This window comes from Amborella trichopoda, chromosome 2 (genome assembly GCF_054954075.1).
Source record: "Amborella trichopoda isolate Santa Cruz 75 chromosome 2, AtrichopodaSantaCruz75HAP2 v2.0, whole genome shotgun sequence".
In the NCBI taxonomy this organism is placed as follows: Eukaryota; Viridiplantae; Streptophyta; class Magnoliopsida; order Amborellales; family Amborellaceae; genus Amborella; species Amborella trichopoda.
The window spans coordinates 67,616,044-67,642,077 of record NC_142337.1 but is presented as its reverse complement, the minus strand read 5'-3'; the positions used below and the strand labels follow the sequence as shown (position 1 = coordinate 67,642,077).

General features: G+C 34.5%; 1 protein-coding gene across 6 annotated transcripts; it reads right to left on the bottom strand.

Annotated features, from left to right (window-relative positions):
- Positions 1–2,348: 2,348 nt before the first annotated feature.
- On the bottom strand, positions 2,349–10,078 carry LOC18430129 (NEFA-interacting nuclear protein). Of its 6 annotated transcripts, XM_088859674.1 has the most exons (9): positions 9,989–10,078; positions 9,539–9,613; positions 6,976–7,033; positions 6,316–6,371; positions 4,835–4,897; positions 4,151–4,216; positions 3,842–4,074; positions 3,221–3,298; positions 2,349–2,772 (listed from the first exon to the last, which is right to left on the bottom strand). In XM_088859674.1, exons 1-8 carry the CDS (start codon positions 10,034–10,036, stop codon positions 3,265–3,267), a joined length of 633 nt encoding a protein of 210 aa, XP_088715800.1. In that variant the 5' UTR covers positions 10,037–10,078; the 3' UTR covers positions 2,349–2,772; positions 3,221–3,264. The 6 variants fall into 6 exon arrangements, with proteins under 6 accessions (XP_088715800.1, XP_088715802.1, XP_006840354.1 ...); XM_006840291.4 differs by lacking the exon at positions 2,349–2,772 and having other exon boundaries at positions 2,956–3,298; XM_011623567.3 differs by lacking the exon at positions 2,349–2,772 and having other exon boundaries at positions 2,956–3,298; positions 4,157–4,216.
- Positions 10,079–26,034: the final 15,956 nt, after the last annotated feature.

Sequence of the window (26,034 nt, the reverse complement as noted above, 5' to 3'; positions counted from 1 at the left end):
TTTAACATGCAATTATTTTTTTAAAAGAACACCTATTATTTGGAATGGGGTTGAAGTCTAAGTAGTAACACCACGTGAGCCTCAGCTACTAGTCTAGATTTCCATTCCCACTGACGCATTCAAAAACCACTAACTATTTTTAAAATGGGTAGGGGTCTGTCTTCCCCACCGATCTACACAAAAAAAAGAAAAAATGGGTACGGGCCTCTCTTCCCCACAGATCTACCCAAAAAAAAGAAAGAAAACACTTGTTATTACTTTCAGCTTTAACTAAAGCACAATGTGTGGTTCAGACCGCACAATGTGTGGTTCAGACCGAGACAAAAATAGACCCTAGCGGTTGTGGATTCCAATTGGAATGGAATGGAATGGAAATAGTGAAGAATGCGGGCGTTTTCGATCTTAAACATGAAAAAAAAGAGTCCGTATTTTTGCTTTTTTTTAAAAAAAAAGGATGTAGTTTCTATATGGTCTAAGCTTCTTTTTTTTTTTTTACCAAAGTTCTATTTTTTATTAATAATAATTAGAGATTACATCATTAAAACAAACAGATAAGATAGAAGAGCCCCTCTCTCTGTTTGTTTTTACATCATTAAAAACAAATAGAGAAGACATAAGCAACAGCAATATATGGCTCAGGCTTTATGATAGAAGTAGAGCCTTACCTTCAATCCTAAAATACTTTTGACATCGGAAATCTTTATGATGGCATCTATTGTTGCCATTGCATGCTCAAAAGGGGTTATAAGTTGTCGGTGAAACCAAACTTATATTAAAACACTGATACATATTTTCCTGGGGACTAGTTTTTAGACCTAATGGATTTGAACTTTCTCCATTTTCTTGATTACAATAGTTAGAAAGACGAGGCGACTAAGTAATACTGAAATGCCAAAAGAAAAAGGAAAAAGTTTATATTGAGCCCAGGCTCTATATAATCAAATTAGAGCCCACCTCAAAAATTCCACTAAAATACTTGTCTTGATGCTTAAATATCCTCACTTTGATCATCTCGACATCAAGATGCATAGACATAAGAAAAAAATGGATTTCAAGTTTTGGGAATAGTGCATTTTGTAACACATTTTTTACGGTCAATATTCAAGTTTTCATAGATCTGCTTGATCTACACTATTTTTTACACTTTAAATTTTATAATTAAACATGAAAATATATTTTACGGCGAACACAAAAATTTCTAGTATTGAAACCACATTTCTCGACACCATTTGAAGGTGCGCTTTACTTTGATTGTTTAGAGCCTCGGCCCTATACAAACCGTACCCAAAGAAAAAACACCAGAAAAATAGAGAATAAAATGGCAGGCATCCATTTCTCCATCAAATTATGCGCAAATTTTATTTAAGAGAGCTCCTTTTTGGTTGAAATTATCAAATAAGTGATCAAAACATCTATAAAATTACCCATTTTGACCTTGACAATGTTGATTTTAAATTCTTTTTACTCAAATACCTCAGGTCAGGTCTAAGCCTATGTAATAAAAAATATAAAAATTTCCAACAATATGTAAATAAGAATATTACATGTAATGTATCAAACCGGGTCGCGTTGACCCCCACCCAAACCAGAGCTGATTGCTGCAGGATAGAGACCTGACAAGGACAGGTCCAAGTCAAAGGGACATAGATGCCACCCCTCAGGTCCACTAACCGAGTCCACACCCTGACCAGGGCCGAGGCAGGCAGGTCGACGCGACCGTACAAATTGGCCCAACCCGATTGCCACACCTAGCCCTGTTATTCGTCAGCAGCACAAATGGATACCCCTGTATAGTTTTTCCAATGATCATCGTCCGCTATACTAAACAATGCTTTGGGTTGGTTTTAGGCAAAACAGTAGGAACAACCAGAGCAGTGGGAACAGCATGCTCTGAATTGTGCATGGGTGAATTTTGAAGTTCGAGGAGCCTGATCAACTATCAAAAGTGGAGGCTACAAAGGGCGGCACCTCAATAAAATTTCAAAATTATCATAATAATCGCGTTTAAGTTTCCTACCTAGTGGGTTTAATACCCAGTTCTTTTCTGATTTTTGGATCTACTATCTAGTATTGTATTGTGGATCGGATATTTATGCAGATAGGCCCGCATACAGACCCTGTATCTTACAGGTCATGGTCAAAGAATTAAGACATTCAGATTCACATATCGTTGTTTTACTTATTCTCTCTCTGTCTCTCTGCATGCAAATCACTTTCGAGGACACTTATATTATGTTTTGAAAAATGCTTGTATTTTAACAGGAAATGAGCCGGAAAAAAAAGCAGATTATAAGTGCAAAGATATTTAGAACCAATCAACCAAACAGTTTAGTAACTACTATCTAGTATTGTATTGGGGATCTGATTTTTATGCAGAAAGGCCTGCATACAGACCCATATCTTAGACGTCATGGTGAAAGAATTATACATTCAGATTCAAATATTGGTGTTTTAGTTACTCTCTCTCTCTGCATGCAAATCTCTTTCGAGGACACTTATACTGTCCGAATATTTTTGGGTCATACACATTTTCCACAGGTGGCAACATAAACGTCCCACCACCCCTCCAAGAGAGGACAATCAGGCCCTTCTCCCATACTTGATTTCAGCATATCTTTAGAACCTGTTTGGTTGTGCAAGAAACTTTTAAAAACAGCATTGTTTCTCCATACACCCATTGAAGAGTGATTGGAGTCCCAGCTAGATCCATGACTGCTCATGGGGCAGCCTAATTTTTGTAGTCCTGCTTATTCCCAGACACTGCTGATGCACCTGTAGGAGTATGAAAAAAGTGCATGTTTTTTCTCTATTTCTGGAAAAAGGGATTCTTTTTCGTGGCTTTTTCATGACTGGACACAAAGATAAGCAAGCCATATCTTTGTTATGACTATTAGAATGTCCAACCAGGCTATACCTTTGATATGACTATCAACATACTTCACAAAAAACTTTAAGTGAAGCGAACTAAACCGACCAAAAATATAATATCATCCATATGTCATAGTAACAATCATGGCCTACTGATTTATCACCACCCAATAATCAATTGGTTGGAGTGAGGAGAGATAACAGAGATGCATAATTCATTCATTGAATTGTATAGTGAAGCTCACCATCCGAGCCGTTGATGGGACAGTGATAACCTCATGCTCATGGAGTTATGACAGTCATATGGATCTATATTATTCCAGCCCTAAATGTAAACCTAAGCTTCATGTACCTCAAAGGCCCATTAGCTCATGAAAGCACCGATAAGGCAGACTTCTAGGGTCCCTTCTCCCTGGCATTTGTTACAGGCCTGTTGCAGCAGCAAATTGGCTCAGATTGCGCATCAAACAGCACTTATCACCAATAGGGATAAAACTTTAGAAAGCCGTTTCTTCCACATCAATTATAAGGCAACTTTGAGCACCCACTCATATGTGCCAGTCATATAAATAGAAAAGGGAAAAGAGGAAGTGAAGAATGTTGCCTACAGACCAATGAAACACTAAAGCATATGATAACACAAAAAGCAAAGGCAGGAGTCACCAGGCATATAAAGAGAAAAGGGCAAACAGGAAGTGAAGAATGTTGCCTATTAACCAATGAATCAGTAAAGAAGTGCCTTGCTCCACGTTAATAAATAGATGGACATAAACATCAACAGAAAGAACACATCAATACAAAAATGGACATAGATATCAACAAAAAGAAACAAACACCACATGGCTATCATAAGTTGTTGGCAGATTCTCCCCAGTTTACGTTACAAAATCGATTGTAACAAAAAGTTAGTGAAATAAGTTAATATTTCAGAAATAGCATTCAAGAGAAATATTTGCCCCAACACCACAGCTACCTTTCATCATCTTCACTTTCACTTTCATCACTATATGATACCAGACCCTTGAGCCCCATACTTTGTGATCCAAGATCCTCTTGACCGGCATTATTATCTGGTGGCCTTGCTAAGCTGCGTGAATTTCCCTTGATTTCTATGTCTTTCTTCAGTTTCTTTGCTTGAGGCTTAAAAGTGATCAGGTTGCTTATTGGGCGAGATTGTGTATTCATCTTCCCCATTGGTTTCTTTTCCTACAGCAAATACGAATACATATTTAGAAGCATAATTCAATAATAAAAACTTTGGCAGGTTAACTATCAATCAAACCTCAACTTTCAGAGCAGGAACTTGTTTGAGCTCACGAACAAAGGAGTATTGGGCTGACACTGCATCCTGATAAGAACCCACAAATTAAAATTTAAAGAGCAAGTTTTTCTAGTAGAAAATCAAAAGAAATGACGTTATAATTGATTCATCAGTTCGATATTTATCGAAGGTCGTACCTAATTCAGTATGAAACAAAGTCACCTAGAATAAATCAATAGTAGACTACTCATGTTTTTAAGTAATTACTTGGGGAAAATAGTATAGTTGCACAGCTTGAGTGAGACTAGTCATATGTCAAGTAATTAAGCTACTTGGTGTGAAATAGTATAGTTGCATGGCTTGAGAGGGCAATTTTCTAAAAAGACCACAAAAACGTGACACACAGCGCGCACATATCATGATTTGGATTTTGAATATAATCCAAACCCTATTTCTTGATTTGGTTAGGTTCATGTATAATGCAATCAAGATCAGTGAATGGTTATGTCCCAAATACATGCATAAACCATTCATCCTATCCAAGGATTCCAGTATTGTTATCTCTAGAAAAATCTGGATACCAGCTGATCAATGACTACAACAAAATCAAATTTTAGACGTGAAACTAAATAAATAAAAAGTAAAACTGATATACAATTAACTTGATGAAAGAACGTTAAAAAGGCAAGGGTAATATCAAATTACATGGAAACTCCGAAGTTGTTCTGCTTCTTCATCAGCCAACTGCTTCTCGTATTCCCTTCTCGACTGCAAAGGAGAAATCATAAATTCTTAAAAAAATCCTAGTGCTATTGGAGAAAACTAAAGTCTATGAATTGATTCTAAAAATGAAACTAACTAATATGGAACCCAACTTAAACATAAATAGTTATACAAATAAGATAAGATCAAGTAGAAGTATGTTAAAGACCATGTGATCTGAACGGCGTCAACACAAAGTTAGAACTTTTGAGGGATGCTCTAGAATCTAAAGTTTTTAAAATTAGCCAGACTAAGACAGAGTATATAGAATGCAAGTTTAGTAATAAGAAGAACATAGACGAGGAAGTAGTTAAGATTGATGGCTACAAAATACCAAAAAGAGCGTACTTTCGATATCTTGGATTGATAATCCAAGAAAATAGAGATATTGAGGAAGATGTCACGTATAGAATTAGAGCTGGGTTGGCAAAGTGGAGATGTGCAACCGGAGTTTTATGTGATTGCCGCATACCAATGAAGCTGAAGGGCAAATTTATAGGACAACTGTGAGACCAGCTTTACTTTATAAGATGGAATATTAAGCGGTCAAGAAATAACAAATACATAAAATGAGTGTAGCTGAGATAAGGATGTTGAGATGGATGAGTGGAAATACAAGAAGGGATAGAATCCGAAATGAATACATTCGGGAGAATTTAAGAGTGGCACCAATTGCAATAAAATGAGAGAAAATAGATTTAGGTGGGCTGACCATATGTGGCGCAGATCCAGTACAACATCTGTTAGAAGATGTGAGTTAATTCAAGTAGAAGGCTTTGAAAGGACAAGGGGTATGCCCAAAAGGACATGGTTTGAAGTAGTGAGAAAAGATATGGAGACTTGTGGCCTCACTGAGGGTATGACCCTTAATAGAGCATAATGAGAACCAGGATTCATGTAGCCGACTAAAATTAGTTGAGAAAAGGCTTCGATGATGATGATGAATCTGACACTTTTGTCCAAAATGGGTACCTTTCATAACATAGAGAGGTAACACACATAAAGCAAGAAGCATATATCTAGTTGCTATATATATTCCTAATGTGAACAATCCCCAGAATAAATGCCATCACTTTTGGCTGGACAAATGTGGGACTACTAGATTATTGTTAACATAGTTCTCATAAAATATAACACTTTTAAGAGTGTCTCAAACAAATTGAATGGCTTTTCTTAACTAAAAGGAAAAATCGCTTCCTATGGAGAAAATATAATATTGTACTCAAGCCTGCCATGACAGAATTGAAGATGCACGCCATTGACAACCACCAAAATAAGAAATCACAGATGCTATCCCTCTTGGAATTAAAATATATAATTATGAACAACCTCAGAATGTTAGCCCAGTGCTAAAAACTGGCCTGTTTTGGAGTAAATTAATATGTCGATGCTGGCATACCAAATTAAGGAATAGCTATGCTCACCATCTCCAGTTTGTCCAAAAACTCTGTCTCATCGTCATCCAAAGCTTTGGGAGGTCCTAAAATGGGAACAATGCAACACGGTCACTTACCGGATTTTAGTTTTTTTTTTCCCTGATGGGTGTAAAAATCTGTACTGAAACCCTAAAAAAAACTCAAATATGGTAACTACAACAACTTCAAAACCAGCAGCAAGGAAAAGGCTCAAATATCCAACACAAAGCGTAGTGGAAGTAAAAAAAAGAAAAAGTTATAAACCATAGTGAAACTATCAATATGAGGAATAAGTGCATTATATGCAAGAAACATAAAATGCGCATTGCAACTGCCAAGGACAAGGTAGAATAACAATCTATAGGATATCCTCAAGGGGCAGATGGTTATGAAACGCATGATAATACAAAAGTATTTGAGTCTTAGTAGAACGGGAACTTCAAGAGGCATGGCTAGCCTCAAAAGCCGCTGAAGCGCATATGTTGCCAGCGAAATATTTCTACAAGCTCCCTTTCAAGACTAAATCTTCCATTGGCTACATCTTTCTTAAGCGGAAAAGTTGAGACTGAGAATATCTACATCTTTCTAAACTGAAAAAATTGAGGCCGTGAGAATATCACACAGTAATGCATAACATATAGTTGTTTCTTTAGGCTATAAGGGACTTACTATGCTTGAATCGTTCATTGAACTCCGCATCTCGTTTGTCTTTGTTCTCCTTTAGGATCTACAACAAATATGTGATAAATAAAATCAATGAAACTACATTCATGCATCAAATTAAACAAGTAAATCCCACTGGTAAAGCCAGAAGATGCCCCATCACAATAGAGAACTAGCAGAGAATCTCATAAATAAATGCCTCTCAATTATTCATTTGTCGTCAAACATAGTATGATTGACCCTAATATTGAAGAAGGCCTATTTGGACGCCTAGATACCTGGCGGCCCTAAAGAATGGGTGGATGGGGGGAGGGTGGGGGGGGGGGAGAGATAGAGAGAGAGAGAGAGAGTGTGTCTCCCATCAAACGCGTGGAGGTTGTCTTTGGTTTTTTTCTCTTTCTTCTTCTTATAGGTAGAGAGACACAGAGAGCATATGGGTCCAGGAGAGAGAGAGAGATAGGCCTCCCATTGAAAACTTGGAGGATGTCTTCTTCTTTTAATATGCAGAGCGAGCATATGGGTCCATTTTAGTGTCTGTGAGTGAGAAAGAGAGAGACCTCGCATCAAACGCTTGGATGTTTTCTTCCCTTCTTCTTCTTGTATGCAGAGAGAAATCATATGGTATGTGCGAGTGTGTGTGGGTAAGAGAGAGAGAGTGAAGCCTCGCATGGAACACTAGTAGGTTGTCTTATTCTTTTCTTATTCTTATGTGTAGATGGACGAAGAGCACACTTTTTTTTTGAGCGAGCCAAGCCATCTAATCTATTTCGAAAGACTAAAAAAAGCTCCTCTCGGGTCTGCTTAAGTGCCATTAAAGCATGGTGAGCCATCCAAGACACGTCACCAGGTAAGAACTTAGCCTTCAGTTCAGTCTTTAGCACATCCCTAAAGTTCCAGGGAATCAATCGGTTGAATTTGCAGAGATCTTCTTGAAACATCTCTTCTTTCGTTTAAACCTTTAATGGGTGATCCATACCCACAACCCACCTGGGGTTTACAATCCAATAAAAGAGGCATTTTTCCATTTGATATGCTATGACACTTAATGCATTTCCCGACATCGGACGTTCCCACATATACAAGTGCTCGTTTGAAGCGGAGTCACTCCCAATCCCATATTTCATAGTATAGTCCCAGTTCCAGAGGATCCAGTCATTTACTATTTCGACTATGTATGCATGTGTGTGTGAGAAAGAGAGAGTGGGGAGGCGCCTTGCATCAAACACTTGGAGCAGCCAAGGGCCTTTTTTTTGCCAAGGGCTCCATAAGACCACCTAGGCAGTCCTAGGGCGCCTAGGTAGGGACCCTAGTACTAACCTAAATGGGGCCCTGACTAAGAACTATTTGGTTTGGAAAGCCCCCTAGGCCACCTAGGTGCCGTGGCAGGCAAATTTTCATTCAACAATTGCTCGTAAATTTATAGTCCCCACAACGCTCGATTCTATCAGTAACTCAAGCTGATAGGAATATTGGGGGTGTCATCCAATTTTTCTACTAAAACTTTTCTAACCAATTGAGGCACATATTGGAAATATTTTATGCTGAAACCATTCCAATATCTATTTGCTAAATCACAAAGAATCTATTTGATCAAATATGTAAACAGTCTGAGTTACTCATTTCAAGCTATTAGCTAGTGGGTGCAAGTCAATTTGGTGCAAAACCAATAAATAAATAAATATGGGGGAGAGGATGGAAAATTTGTCGTCAAGATCATATTAGGACTGAATGGAAGACATTAAAAAAGGGAATTTTGAGAAAGCCAGACACTGGCAAGCTGTGCCTGCAGCCATTGAGGAAACTTCAGTCACTGATTAACGTCCCATGATTAAATCGACATAGTAGATAGCATGATCCTAAAAACCCATAATCAACTGTCTGGCAAGCTGTGCCTGCAGCCATTGAGGAAACTTCAGTCACTGATTAACGTCCCATGATTAAATCGACATAGTAGATAGCATGATCCTAAAAACCCATAATTGACTAGGAGACACATGCATGCACGCATGCGTACGCACACATAGACACTATGCAAATAAGGATATGAACAACCGTGTGAATGTAACTAGGCAAAAATTAATTCAATGAGTTTCAAACAGAAACTAACCAAAAAAAAACTTGCAATCTGCATAATAGGTGCCACAGTGAGGTTCACTTAATTTAACTATTGAGATATTGAATTACAGGAACACCAATAAAATCAAGGAGGATAATTGATTCTCAAATAATCATTACCATCTACAGCGAACGTGCATCAACTCGTGCCAACAAGCGACTACAATAAATAAAATCAACCCGCGTTCCCAAATTCCTTAATGAGCACACACTTTTAAGAAATGTAATCAATCTAACAAATGCACCATAACTAATGCCAAACAATTTCGACAGAAGAACAACGATAGAAAAGAAATTATCAGATAACAAGACCGAATTCTGAAGAAGTAAGCATCATAAAATACACGAATTGTGGGAGAAAGATATATTCGGATCCATATTTAATCTCTGCAAAAATTATAATAAAAAAAATTATAATAATAAAGAAAACAAGAAAAACTGTAGATGCAAATACCTCAAATAAGGGTTTATCTCTCTGAGCAGTGCCATCCTCCACTCGCTCTCCTCTGTTTTTCCTAGCTTGATCCAACTGCCCCACAAAGTAAAGAACAAGAAAAACAAAAAGGAAAATCACCGGAAAAGCACCAATTCAGTTTCTGTATTCTGGGTTTACCACTAGGAGTACAGAGACAGTGACAAAAAGGAAAAGAGAGTGTAACGATATAAGGAATTATCACGGTGCATTTAAGTATTAATGAAAAATCCACACAACCCATTATTTAAAAAAAAAAAATTGAAAACAAAGAGCTCCTTGATGATTCTAGAAGAGAAATGGATACTGATGGAAACAACAATGAATAAATATTTGCCTAAAAAAAATTGAATATCCAAATAATTATATATATGAAGGAAATAGTGTTAAAAAAAAATCCTATAAAACAATAAAAAATATATATATAAATACCTGCTCCTCTGATACGAAATTAAGAAGCCTGGGAGGAGGCTCCGCCATCTCTGTCTTCCTCTCCCGCCGTTCTTCTCACTCCCCTTCTTTAAAACTGAAAGTTAAAATCAGAGTACATAAATAAGGTGTATGACCAAACCACCCTTTGGTTTTTCCATAATACCTAAAGTGCCACAAACTTTCATGAATCTCTATTTTCAATCTAAATATTTCCAGGGATTGTATACAATTACATATTTTTTTAAGGGATTGTATGCAATGAAATCATTTATCATTGATATAAGGAGGTCACAATTAGTTACAACCATTCATGTAAAATCTGGTAGCTTGAATGTATCAAAAAGTTTTAAAAAATTTGTTTTGAACTCCAAGTTTGGTCATTGGAATATGAAAATTTCTTTTGAACTCTTTTATATTTCTTTTAGTGATTTTTATAAGTGAAATACATAAAAAATCTAACACCTCATCTATTTTTTAAAAATTAATTTTATAAGGTGTATATTTAATTTCAAACACTATTAGAGAGTTAAATTTTTTAGGAGGGATACTTGATAATATTTTTTGTACAAGTAGGTTACAATCATTTTTAGCCATTTGATGTGATATTTAACAGATTAAAGTATATTAAAACATTCAATAAATTTTCTATTGGACTTGTGCCTAGTGAATGACGAATCCCCAACCACCCGAATTCACATGTAACAGTAAGTAATAGTTGTGAGTCCCTTATACCTGAAGTAAATGGTGCCATTGTATACATTATTTTTATACCTTTGGGGAAAGGTTTCTATACTTCCCCTACAGCATAGAAGATCTATGCTTCCGCTACAACCACTCACCGTTTGATCTTAAATCCGACGTCTAAAAGTATTTTATTTTTAGTTTTTTTTAAACAAATTGTATGAATATGAAATTTGGCACGTGTCTTATCATTGCGATGCACCTATAAAAAATATTTAAAATAATTTTTTGATAAAATATAATAATCAAAATACCCTTTAAACTTTCAGGGGTACTTTTGTTATTTTATTTCATTGAAAATATTTTTTTATATTTTTCCTAGTGCGAGTTTAATGGAGGATTGGATATCCAAAATTTGGTGTCAAAATAATTTATATGAAAATAAATAAAAATGAAATAGTGTAGAGACGTGACATTGTGATTGGGGCAATCTTAGCCCTCCATTCAAAATGGACAGTTGGATAAGGGGAAGTATATAAGTTTTATGTTGTAGGGGAAGCATAGAAAGCTTGCCCATAACTTTGCCCCTCTTTCTAAATTTAGTTCCAATGTTAAGACTTGTCGGACCTTACAAGCCTTATATTTAATAGAAGCAAAATTAATGGTGCTCCATCCCATAAAACTAGTGTTAGGAGTATCTTTAGAATCTTGAATCTTAAGGACATGATATACTCAACCTAGCAATCAATTTATAAAGAAAAAAAAAAATGGTTTGTATACAATGAGGCCATTTGCTTTTGATACAATGAGGTTACAATAACTTACAACTATTTGATGTGAAATTTGATATCTTGAATGTGTCGCAAAGTTTTGAAAAATTTTCTTTTGAAATTTGAGCATGGTCAATGAAATAAATACAAGACTTTTAGAACTTCATGAAAAACATTCAAGACCTTGAATTGGGGAGTTATAAGGAAGTTTATCTCCATCTTGAGCTATTTTTAATAAATTTCCCTCGAAAATAACAATTTCACATTTTCTTTTTTGAGTATCCAAATCCCTAACTTTAAACAATATGTGTGCAATTCTCAAGCATGTTCTTTCCAAAGTGCATTATAAATTTTTCCTCTTTTCTAGGATGTTTGAGTGATTGAGTAGGTTACCTATCTAAAATTTTGAATCCTAAAAATAGTTCTTATAGGTTTTGCAGGAGGAAGCAAGACATTTGGCTCTTGAGGGAGCATACTAATCATTGGAGTGTATAAAACTCAAAGCTTCACGTATACAAACAAATAGTTTTCTCATAAACCAATTGGGATTAACTCTAGAAGGATAGGCAAAATGGCAAAGCACCCCTCTTTTGATGGAATCTATGGAAGAACATTCACCTTTCAAAATTAAAGTTAAGCAAGGAAAAATCTATATAAGGTGTCAACCTTGTATTGGTGGTTGAAGTAAGGGGCACCTCAAAAACCCATAAAAAAAAAAAGGTAGTTTTGATGCTAAAAAATATTTAATTAATCATCTAGACATCCAGGTACGTGGATATGAAGAGGAAAAAAAATTGTAAGTCATAAAAGTACTTCATCTTGTGACGCATTATATAGACCATCCATTTTCTAGATTTTAAATTGTTCGTGGATTTTATTGATATGAACTATTTTAAGAGTTTTAAATTTCATAATTAAAGCTGATAAAAGATTTTCATGTCATTACAAGGCTTTATGGCACCAATACTGCATCCTTCGGTATAGTTTTGAGGTGTGCCTTCATTTGACTGTTTAAGGTTGATACCCTACGCAAACTTCACCCCTTAAATAATAGATAAGATGTTAAATAATTTGATAAAGTTGATTGAAGATATTGAATAGTTCATCTCTTAAATGCTTTTTGAAAAAAAGAAGTTATTGATTTCAACGAACATTATACAGTAACCATACAAATATAATATATATATATATATACATATATATATATATATATATATATATATATATATATATATATATATATGACTTAGAACCACCAAGTCAGTAGTTCTTGAAAGTGTCAGATAAGAACATATGGCGCTAGTAAGTGAAATTATTGTTTGCTCACTATTAATTGTCTAATATTGATTAGACAACCACTATGACATTCAAAAAAATTTCTATATTTCATGACCAAGGGCCAATTTTGTTGCAAGTAAACTTGAGGTAAATTTTGGGAGGCCAAACGAAAGGCAACCACGAGCATGGCAATTAATAAGAAAGTGAATCTTGGTACAACAAATTGGAATTCATATGTTAAAATGCAGCATTGAAACTTGCTCATGACAACGATTTTCGATCGTTAGTCGTGGCTCTAAAATTCCAGTTGGAATAGCTGGCTTTTTCACTTAAAAGTGTTAATTCATTGCAATGGCATCTTGAGAGGTTTTCAACCCTTTGCTTTACCACTCTCACTATTACACATGTTCACACAATAAGTATTTACAATGAGACCAAAGATAAATGGTCTCATTGTATACAATCTATTATTTTATATAAAAAATATATGTTGTAGATTATTTACCTTTGATATGAGGATGTCACAATCGTTATTGATTGTTAGATATGTGATTCGGTAGTTAGGGATGTGTCATTGACTTCAACACAAAGTCTAAATTAATTTTTTTTATAATGTTATCACACCCTTCAATTTGTCGGATTTCACATCTAATGACTAAAAGTAATTGCAACCTCCTAATACTAAAAATAAATAGTCTTATAATATACAATCCCATACACACGTAATTTTATATAGTAACTATTTAGACCACATCTTGGATTTTCATGCAATAGTTTTATATAGTAACTATCAGAGGCGTGCATTTCAGGTGGTTTATAATGCTTAAATATGATATTAATTGATATTTTGTATAAAACAAAAATGTACACATTGTTAAGTTATGTGGTAGATGCTTCTAGATATCGAGCTTACAAAAGATTGCATATGATTAAGGTGCTTCTTAAGGTTCACCATGTCTACTTTATAAGTAGAAGGCAAACAATTTAATAAAAATTAAAAAAATTAAAACCGAGCAATAATTTGCTTTGATAAGGTGTGGAAGTAAAAATAATTAACAACGAATAATTGAATTTGAAAATAAAGAAGTTTAGAATCTCATTAAAGGTGAGAAAAATATTGAAATATAGTTGAATAAAGGGTAGGTGGGAATACAAGTTGGCTTCTATTTTGATCGCCTATGATTAGGGCCGAGAATATTTCAATTAGGTCCGGATCTACTCAGATTTGGATTCAGATCAGATTGAATCTAGATCCAGATCTGATCGAATCTAAAATGTTTGGATCTGGATCCGGATCAAAAAACCATACTTGGTATCCATATTAGGTCTTCTAAAAGTCTAGAAATTATATATATAATATATATATATATATATATTCCCTATTTTTTAGTTTGATTTTACCGTAGACCCAAAGTTTTATATGATGTCTTGAGACATAAAAATTGTAGCTTTTATTTCTTCTAACCCCCTGAGCTAATTTTAAACTTGTTTTTTTCAGTCAAACAAATCTAAAAAAACATGCAAAAAATATCTCCATACCCCTATTTTTAAGTTTCAGTTCACATCAGACTCAAGGTTCTAAAAGATATCTTGAAGTAAAAAATTGTAGATTTTTTTTTTTCTAACCCCTTGAGCTAATTTAAACTTGTTTTTTTAAGCCAAACAAATCTAAAAATACATGCTTTTTTAAAAAACATCATCTTAAACTTCTAGAGAGAGAGAGAAAGAGAGAGAGAGAAGGGCTTTATGGAGGTGAGAGGTTACCGAGAGGAGAGAGAAAGAGGTGTTTGGAGAAACACGGAGGGGAGAGAAAGAGAAGAGATAACTTTGTAGTATATAAGTGAAGAGAGAGAATTGGGTTTAGAGAGATTATGTCTTTCTCTCATTTGTTTAGAGGCTTAAATACATCTTTTGAAACATTGGATTTATCAAGAAATGAAACCTAAAAATAAGAGATATGAAGATATTTTTCATATATATATATATATATATGAAAAATGCTCAAATTAGCCCCCCTCATATAAACATATGAGCCCAACGGCTCAGATTGAATTTGGCCCGATCTAACGGTCACGACTTCATTTCATATTTGAATTTGAATTTTTTATAAGAATCTAAATAAGTTGAAATTTTAGGCGTGTGTTCTTATCATCAAGACACGCATAATTAAAATATTTGAAAATTAATTTACAAAATATAAATTGACCAAAATACTTCTAAAACTTTTTAGGGTTATTTTGGTCAATTTATTTCTTGAAAATTATTTTTTTAATATTTTTATTAGATTCTCCTATTTTTTAATAATACACACCTACTATTTCAAGTCATTTAAATTTGAAAAAAAAAATTAAACTTTAAATACTAAATGAGATCGTGATCGTCAGATCAGCTCATATTCAATCTGAGCAGTTGGGTTCATATGTTCATATGAGCTAGGTGGGCTAATCTCAGCATTTTCCCTATATATATATATATATATATATAAGGAAATGCTGATGTTAGCCTACTAGCTAACAGTGTTAGCCTACTAGCTAACAGTGTTAGCCTACTAGCTAACAGTGTTAGCCAACGGCCTTGATAGAACGTAGACCGATTTGACGGTCACGATCTTATTTTGTATTTAAATTTTAGGTTTTTTTTTACAAATCTAAATGACTTGAAATTTTAGGTATTTGATCAATTTATTTTTTTTACGAATTATATTTTTGATGTTTTTATTAAGTGCGCTTTGATAAGAAGATTAGATGCCTAAAATTTCAAGTCATTTGGATTTGTAAATTAAAAATACGAAATACAATTGTGACTATCAGACTAGATTCAATTGTGTGTGTGTGTGTGTGTATGTATATGTGTGTGTGTGTGTCTAAATTCTGGTTCAGCTTGGAATGGGCTGGTTCAGCTTGGAATGGTTCAGCTTGGAATGGGCTAAAATGAATACTGAATTATTACAAACATGTCAAATAGAAATAAACAACCTACTCCAAAAGAAATTAATACGTCCCAGTTCTTCTCCTTGGAGTTGCTCTGCTTTTTATGTTAATAAAAATGCTGAACAAGAAAGAGGTGTCCCTCGATTAGTCATCAATTATAAACCCCTTAATAAAGTTTTAAAATGGATTAGATATCCCATTCCAAATAAAAAAGATTTACTAGATAGATTATTACATGCTGTAATCTTCTCCTAATTCGATTTAAAATCTGGTTTTTGGCAAATACAAATAGAAGAAGAAGATAAATACAAAACAGCCTTCAATGTTCCTTTTGGACAATATGAGTGGAACGTTATGCCTTTTGGTCTCAAAAATACTCCATCTGAATTTCAAAAAATAATGAATGATATATTCAATCCCTTTTATAAATTTATGATTGTCTATATTGATGATATTTTAGTCTTTTCTGAATCAATAGAACAACATTTCAAACACCTGCATACTTTTATTCATATAATAAAAACATCTGGTTTAGTGGTTTCTTCTACAAAGTTAAATTTATTCCAAACAAAAATAAGATTCCTAGGACATAATATCAATCAAGGAACTATCATTCCCATTGATCGCTCAATACTTTTTGCTGATAAATTTCCTGATAAAATCTTAGATAAAACTGCATTACAACGCTTTTTAGGATGTCTTAATTATATAAGTGATTTTTACCAAAATCTAGCTTTAGATGCTAAACCTTTATATGATCGCTTAAAGAAGAATCCTCCCCCATGGACTAATATTCATACTCTAGCTGTACAAAAGCTCAAACTTAAAGCTAAAGAGCTTCCATGTTTACACTTAGTTGATCCACAAGCATTCAAAATCATTGAATGTGATGCTTCGGATCTAGGCCTAGGAGGAATATTAAAACAATCCATCATTAATAATTCTAATAATACTTCTAAAGAACAATTAATACGTTTTACTTCTAAAGCTTGGAATCCCACTCAAAAGAATTATTCTACTGTTAAAAAAGAACTCCTTGCTATTATTCATTGTGTTTGCAAATTTCAGACTGACATTCTCAATCAACATTTCTTAATAAGAACTGATTGCAAAGCCGCTAAAGATATTCTGCAAAAAGATGTCCAAAATCTTGTGTCTAAGCAAATATTTGCCCGTTGGCAAGCCATATTATCTGCTTTTGATTTTTCCATTGAACATCTGCACGGCTCTTCTAATTCTCTTCCTGACTTTTTAACCCATGAATTTTTGCAGGGGGGACCATATACCACAACCTAAAGACGAAACCATCTCGTCCTACGGATTTCCCTCTTACGGTTTGCAACTCTTTCTTTCCAATAAACATACTAATACAAATATGAATCCTCAAAATCCTCATTACAAAGGAAAACAGCCAATGGATCTCATCTCAAGCAATAGGTATGGGCCCCTTATGCCCAACCATTCTCCTCTGGACTTAACACCAATGTCACCTATGAGATCTACAAATGTACCAGAGTATATAATACAAACTCCTCCCCAAAGTCCATTTGCCACTCCAAGTTCGGCATTTTCCCCAGCATCATACCCAAATAAACAGACTTCAAACTCTCCCAAATCCATTTATACTGATACCGCCTTTCTCCCAGAAGCTATTATCTCAGATAATCATACTGAACTAGACCCATACAAAATAGCCCCCCTTTACTTGTCCAACCATATGAATTCGTCCTATGGTATTAAGACTCGCGAATGGTATGAGGCTATACTCATGGAAACTGGTTCAGTTTCCATAGTCCACTTCTACCAAGGGAATACTAAGATATTTGCATATTCTAAATTGCAAATTAAAAAATTACTTTCATACGAAGATTGGGGCTGTAATCCCATCCAGGGAAAAAGGCTGCTCAATCCAGAGTTTCAATATAAATCATATAAATATAGTGAATACATTGAAGCATGGCATAAAGTCTTTGCTTACCAAAATCCAAATAATACACACTCTTGGTATGTCCAATTCAAATTCCCTATCCTAGAAAGATTCCCTAGTTGGTTCCGCCATTGGTTTTTAATATGGGGATCTTCAACCCAAATAATGCCAGATACCTTTCAAGCCTTACAGACCAAATTTGTTGAATATAATACTTGCACCGAACTAGATGACTACCACCTCTATTTTATAGCCATTTACCAAATTCTTTGGATTCTCAAATGGGAATATTCTATCTCTGAAAATAATACTCATGATTACACATATATTCCCCAACTTGGTAAGACTGTGAAAGTAAAATGGTGGGATATCTTTAATGTCGATCCTAGCACTCTGCCATTAAAAAGAATACCTCTTCAATCTGAAAACCTCAAACCCGTATCAAACAATACTGTAAGTCTCCCTACCTTTTCAGCCTATCTTAAAAAGCTGAAACAATCACATCCTAATGCCACAATTGAAGAAATAGAGCAAACACTATTACACGTTTTTGCTCCTGACACCACCAGGCCAGCAACCTCGGAAGAAACGGTCCAGTCTGGAAATCCCCTACTGGAAGACTTTAGCCAAAGGCCCACTGAATAAACTCAGCCCGATGCAGTGACCCGCCAAATAGATTCTCATCTATTGACATGACCCCATCAATCCAAAAATCCGACAAAAATATTCCCTATCTCCTTTTTTATCCACCGATAGGACCCCACTCAGCAACTTTTCATGCTTGATAGAAGACGATAATATTATCTAATAGGAAATGACAAAAGAAGAAAGATTCTCCTCAAAAGAAGACAAGAAGGCCCAACAGTAATCTGCTCGACGAATGACATAAAGTCACATCAACCCTCATCAGCCGTTAATCAGTCGCACAAACAAGCCGCAACCACCGTTGTTCACATGTATCCCGACTATGCAAGATTCCCCATCATATCACCAACCTCCTTCTCTCCTGACAGTTCACCACGTGTCCCTCATCGAACCTTCATCATCAATGGACGTACAATATTCTTATCCTCTTATTTGTCGCAAAGTGCCACGCGTCCTTCATCAGTCCTTCATCAATCCTTCATCATCACGATTAAGCAATTAGAGCCACAAGCTCCTCCCAGCCAATCAGCAAATTCCTTCACCAGCAAGGCTTCGTCCTGAACCACTCATCCCAGAAGACTTTGCCTATAAATACCCAGGTAATCAAGTGAAGAAGGCAGAGCATCAAGGATAGCATTCAGCAGACATAATTCCTTCAGCAGCAGCAGCATAGCTTCTCAAGCTTCTCATACTTTCTCTCTCATATGATCTTTCCTCTTCTTCTTACCTTCTTCTCTTTTCACTCTGTAATTAGATCATAGGTCATCGACATCAGTACACCACTAAAGTCGGTAACCTCCATGACTTCTTTAGTGTAATATGTGTGATTGTAATCTATCTTCTTTACCTTCTTTTTATCCTTCTGAGTGGAAGAAATTTGCAAGTCTCTGTATATGTAACCAGTAAGTTATGCAATTTAAATTTGTCTTTACTTTTAAAATTTTGGATTATACTCATACTTCTTGGATTGTCTTTGACATTTCTGTACTTCCAATAATTATCATTCTATTTGTGTTCCTTTATTATATTTCTATTCTTCAGCAACTAATACTCTATAATTCCGCAATCTTTTCCTTTTTATTATAATACTTGACGAGTTATTACTTAGGGTAGATTTTTGGGCAACTGTGACTGTGTGTCTATATATATATATATATATATATATATATATATATATATATACACACACAGTCACAGTTGCCCCCTAGTATTTGAATTTTTATAATTATTGTACAAATCAAATTTATCTAAAATTTAAGGCATGTGTGCATATGACCCAGTAGCACCAAAATAAAATATTTAAAAAATAATAGTCATAAAATAAAATAGTGAAAGTACCCCTGAAACTTTAGTGTGGAATTGCATAATTTTTATCATTCAAATTATTTGTTTTATATTTTATTCATGTAAATCTCACTAAGGTGCGCACACCAACAAAATTTCAAATCATTATGATTTGTAAAAAAATATATATAATTCAAATACTATCAGGTATCTGTGACCGTGTCATAAACTTTGAATGGTTATAAAGCTGTAGGTGAAGTACTGTAAAACTTCACCTATATGCATTTTGTAGTGTTGTTCAATATTAAATAAGCTTAAAAACCATATATATATATATATATATATGTATGTATGTATGTATTGTTTTAATGTTGAAAAACTCTCTATTTGATCATCTCGACATCGAGATGTATCAATATATAAAATAAAAAAAAAAATTTGAGTCTCATAAATGGTGCATCTTGCAACACATTATCTAGCCCGTCCATTTTCAATATTTTCATATGTTTATAGATCTTCTTGATTTTAACTATTTTTGGAGTTTAAAATTTTCTAATTAGATATGAAAATAGATTTTTAAAAAATCCTAATAATTTTTTACAACAAATTACATGTTATGGTAAAATTTGGAGGTGCGCCTTAATTGGATTGTAACCTTATAGGTTGCAACCATATAGAAATCGCACCCATATATATATATATATATATGTATATATGGGAGTGGATTTTGTACGCCCACTAGCTGACCGCTACGGTAAACGCCAATGACCCAGATTGAATTTGGACGGATCTGAAGGTCACGGCCTCATTTCATATTTGAAATTTTTTTTTTTCTACAAATCCAAATAACTTGAAATTTTAGGCAAACAACTACATCTCATCAAGCGCACCTAAAAAAATATAAAAAAAATTAATTTGTGAAAAAAGTTAACCAACATACCCTCAAAACTTTTCGGTGTTATTTTGGTCAATGTTTTCACGTAAAATATTTTTTTAATATTTTTCGTAGATTCACCTATTTTTGAAAAATACACATCTAAAATTTTAAGTTATTTGAATTTGTATAAAAAATTTCAATTCAAATATTACCAGACATCCGTGATCTTCAGATCGGCCTATATTCAATCCGGGCCATTGACTGACACTGTAGCTATCAGCCCATGGGCTGATAGGATTTTTTCCCATATATATATATATTTGTATGTATGTATATATGTATGTACGTATTGGAAGATACTATAAAACGCCTATAGGAAAAAATGAACAGTGATTTCGCCTACCCTCACACCCTCCAAAGTTCGTCGCATCGTTACGATTATTTGGTAGTGTTTTATTTTTCATTTGTTTACTACAAATCAGAATGATCTGAAATTTAGATCGTGTGTTCATAAAAATAGGTGAATCTATGAAAAATATCAAAAAAATATTTTACATGAAATAAATTGATCAAAATACCCCCAAAACTTTTCGGGAGTATTTTGTTCAAATATTTTTTGCAAATTTTTTTTTTTTATTAGATGTGTCTCACTAAGATGTACACACTCTCCAAATTTTAGATCATTCTAATTTGTAATAAATAAATAAATAAATAAAACACTACCGGACAATCGTGACTATGAGATGAACTTTGGACGGTGATGAGGGTAGGCGAAATCACTGTTCGTTTTCACCTATAAGCGTTGATAAGACTTTTCCATATGTATTTATAGGAAGATGCTATAGTACGCCAATGGGTGTACCTGTAAGAATACACCCAACGGCCCAGATTGAATCTGGGCTGATCTGACGGTCACGAAACAGCCATGATCATATTTCGTGTTTGAAATTTACTTTTTTTTTCTACAAATCCAAATCACTTGAAATTTTAGACGTGTGTTCTTCTCATCAAGACGTACCTAATAAAAATATCACAAAAATAATTCGTAAAAAATAAATTGACTAAAATATCTCCAAAATATTTTGGGGGTATTTTAGTCAATTTATTTAATATAAAATATTTTTTTGATATTTTTATTAGATTCCTCTATTTTTTAAGAACACACACCTAAAATTTCAAATGATTTGGATTTATAGAGAAAAATAAAATTCAAATACGAACTGAGGTCGTGACCGTTAGATTGATCCAGATTCGACATGGACTGTTAGGCATTTACTATAGCAGTACGCATATGGGCGTACATGATACTTTTCCTATAGTACGCATATGGGCGTATATGATACTTTTCCATATATATATATATATATACATATCAAATAAGCTCTAAAACTATCTGAAATTTTGTAGGTGTGTGCACCTTAGTGAGATTCACATGAATAAAATATAAAACAAATAAATTGAATGATAAAAATTATGCAAAATACCCTTATAAAGTTTCAGAGGTAATTTCATCATTTTATTTTATGACCGTTATTTTTTCATATTTTATTTTGGTGCGACTTGATCATATGTACATAAGTCCCAAATTTTAGATAAATCTGATTAGTACAATAATTATAAAAATTCAAATTCTACGAGACAACTGTGACCGTGTGATGAACTTTGAACGGTGATGAGGTGTAGGTAAAGTACTGCAGAACTTCACCTCTAAAAGTTTTGTAGATGTTTCCTTTAATATTTATTTAAGTCCGCTCTATATCCTCACACTGTAAACCTCTATGTTCATTTCATTTCATTTCATTTATTTTTAACATTTTTTTTATAACTCATTTGGACTAAATCCATATCGGATCCACATCGGGCAATCCCACGCATACTTGTGGTTATGGGTAAATGATCCTCCCTACCGAGTTTACGCTTTTTTAATATGGTTAAGACACCCATGATCAACTAGCAAGGGTTACCGAGCCAACTAAGAACTTGCTCATAAGGATCGTCCTCGAGTCCAACCTTGTTTATGACCTTTTGTTTAACTATTTTGGGAAATTTGAGGTTGAGCCTTATCATCAGTCCCACGAGTTGAATTTGAATCAGGTGACTTGTCTTGGGACACCAGTGTGTCCTCCCGACTCACATTTAGTTACATAACACCCAAAAAAAAAAAACAAAAACAAAAGAATGAAACTGAGTGTAGTATAAAAATGTCCTAATACGGTGCTGAAGAGTGCCGAAACAAAAGAATGAAACTGACTGTAGTATAAAAATGTCATAATACGGTGCTGAAGAGTGCCCCAATGAATTCATTCAGAGTGTCAAAAAGTTTTTTCCTACATCTCATTTCGTTCTCGATTTTTTTTATTTTTATTTTTTGAATATCAACTTAGAACTTGATGAGAATGGAATTTTAGATATCATGTTGTGACACCCATCTCTTTAGCCACCTCCGCTTAGAATCTGTTCTTAGATATTTCTGACATTTGTACATATTTTCTGTACAAAAAAGTCACAACCAATTTTGATAGTCGGATATAATATAAAGTGACCGGGGATAACCAGTTACTAAGCTCAAAGTCCAAAAAAATATGTTTTAAACTTCATAATACACTTTGTGCATTTCACAAATACAGCATGATTGTAACCTACTTGTACCAAAGATAAATGACCTTCTTTTATACAAACCCTAATTCCTTGTGTACTTAAAGAGGGTCCCTGTCCTCGCCCGCCCTCTTGTTGTCCTTGTGATCAACCATTTCGCCCACAAAGGAAATGTTAAATCAAAGGCACCACCACCGTCCCCAAAATGAACTTGGCACCCACTTTACATTTCTTTATGAAGACCCTAGGCAGCCACACAAATTAAAGTGCACGCTACTCATTCAAAATAGAATTCCATTTATGCAACTATTTGGACGATAATGGAGTTAGGAGGACGGAGACAGTTGAAAGGGACTTCCTAATTGAAAGCCTCTCTCTTTCTCTGTATGACGAGCTTAACTTTATTGTTTTATTCATCTCTCTCTCTCTCTCTCTCTCTCTCTCTCTCTCTCTCTCATATTTCATTATGGAGGAGATTATCTTCGTGGCTGTCAAATGGTAAAGATAGGGGTGGCAACGATTCGGTTACGGGTTCGGTTTACCCGTCTGGTCTTAGATCTGGTTGGGGTCCATTGTCACCTTTATGTTATGTGAGACACGTCGGCTATGACTATGAGTTTCTTCTTCTTCTTTTTTTGCCTTTTTTTTTTTACCATCATATATTCATATTATTGACAACTTTTACCGTATTGCATAATATTTATGAATACCGAGATGTACCCAATACAGATGTACCCACATTTTTTACTATTTTATGTAATAACTGGAAATTCCTAAAAAGCATATGTATTGGCAATATTTAGAAATACCCATATACGTCCATGTCATTCGAGGTTGAGTTTGGCAGGACTCTGACCCAGACCTAAATAGTATTCGGGTCTAGGTTCTAGACTAAGACCTGACCAATTGGGTTCAAAATTTAAACTCATACCCAGTGCCGAAGTCGGATCTACCCGTGGGGCACACGGTTTGGTCGGGGCCATCGCCACCCCTAGATAAAGAAGAATCTTATTGATTGTCCTTGTTCTCTTTCCATGTCTAGGGCCTCTTTCTAAACCGGCTTATTGGTAATATTAATGTGCATTGCTGAAAAGTAACATGTATGCACATCTTACTAAACCAAGGGAAGAGAGGCCCTACATTGTGTACAATCGATGGTCACGTCTCCCTTTAGCAATATTTGGCACTTTTTGTGTGCAAAGGCAGCATCACGAGTCGCAAGGAAAAACAATAAGGCTATGTGCTCCAAATCATGCTCTTATTAAATTTTTATCCAAACAACTGCTAGTTATGAGAAAATGACAATCGGCCTACTTATTTTGCTCATATGTGATGGCCATATAATTAACAACTATGAAAGGTGACTACCAAATATGTAAACCAAGATACATATCTCACTCTCTCTCTTGGACTAGCTTTTAAACAAGTGAGGGGTATTGTTTAATCAAAACCAGTCTAACCACTTACTATATTGATTGGACATAACTTCTAAAAAAGTAGGATAAAAATAAAATAATAGTTTAAAAATATAAAATGTTAACTATGTTTAAGTTGATCCTAAGCAATTGACCGACTTGCCCAAATTGGTCAAATACCAATTTTGACTCATTTTCGATCAAATCCTACTTTTTGTTTTCGATCATACTCAATGTACCGGTTGATGGTCTAACTAGTGAAACAAACATGTCATGTCCGGTCTTGATAACTATGTGAGAGGCCTATTTGATTACTCGGCTCATAGGTATCTGTAATTTTCCCTAGTATGCATTGGAAAGAGATTAGCTTTAGAATCACCAAATAAGTATTATAGAAGAAAAAAAAAAAGAAAAAAGGATATGGAATGCCTAAATGCTGAATAAAGTCTTAGCCAATTCAAAATTGGACAGTCTGTATGTAATTTGTGAATGTTATGTTGGTCTTTAGGTTGGCTCCTGCGGGACCATGTAATCGTTTTATAACATGTATGTCGTTCCAATATCGAAAAAGAGAGGTCGGGCCATATGTTACTTTCACTAGATCTGTGGAGATTTCTTTTCCCAAAACCAATGAAAAAATTATAATGAAATTTTAGCAATTGGCATCATTTCCTTGTTTTTACCTATCCAATATATACTTTGTTGGGTCCAATGCTCCCTACTTTTTCAAACGTCATTCCAATTTCTCGGTGCTCCTCGTCATAGCAAAAGAGGCACTACACCATCCCTCAAAAGAACCCATCAACGACTTTTTCACTAAAAAAAATAAAAAAAAAGAACAAAAAAAAAAAAACAAAAGGGTTCCAAATCAAGCATATGCTTCATATAGTGTTATAATATAGAGCAGGTGAATATGGGGTCCACCAAATCTCGGCTCAAATAAACCAAGACAATGAGAGAATAAACATATGAGAAGTTGGTGCATAGTTACCCTCCAAATAATTTGGCTTTTTGACTAGATAGGGCCCTAGCCGACTAAAGTGAAACTGACCCATGATCATAGGGCAACCAATCGTACGGTTGGGATTAGTGTGGGTTCCTTGAATTGCTTGCAATGCTTTTTTGAAACATGGTTGCCCAAATCTCTCGCTCTCTCTCCCCTTCTTGATTTATCAAGACCAGACCAGCAGCTTATCTCTCTCTCTCCCCTTCATGAGTCAAGTTTGGCCTTGCCTTCATGAGTTATCAAAACTCGGCTAGCCGCTTCCACTGGGGCCTCAATCCGTTTGGTCTAAAAAAAAAATCCAAGAACCAGCCAAAATCAATATTTTACCGATCCAACAGACAAGTTTGGCTGATTAGATTGATTAAACAAAAATGAACAATTTTTTTATAATATATTTTTTATTTTTAAACTACTATTAATATTCTTATTACATTTTTAATTCCGATCCAACGAGAGTCCGACCACTTTTGGACCGGACAAGACCAAACTTATCCCAAATCCGACCCTCATAACACTTTTTTTTTTTGACAAATATTCCTAAATTTTATTGATAACTATGAAAAGAAAATTACATCGTTATCGATAACAAGAGAGAGTAAGCAAGTACCACCCTTAGCCATAGTATCTGCCACATTGTT

Excerpts from the sequence above, each read along its gene's own strand:
- LOC18430129 (XM_088859674.1), bottom strand. The coding sequence starts at position 10,036 with ATGGCGGAGCCTCCTCCCAGGCTTCTTAATTTCGTATCAGAGGAGCAG. Across the intron at positions 6,372-6,975 it reads CAATGAACGATTCAAGCATA|GACCTCCCAAAGCTTTGGAT; the intron begins GTAAGTCCCTTA and ends TTCCCATTTTAG. Across the intron at positions 4,075-4,150 it reads TTCCTGCTCTGAAAGTTGAG|GAAAAGAAACCAATGGGGAA; the intron begins GTTTGATTGATA and ends TATTTGCTGTAG.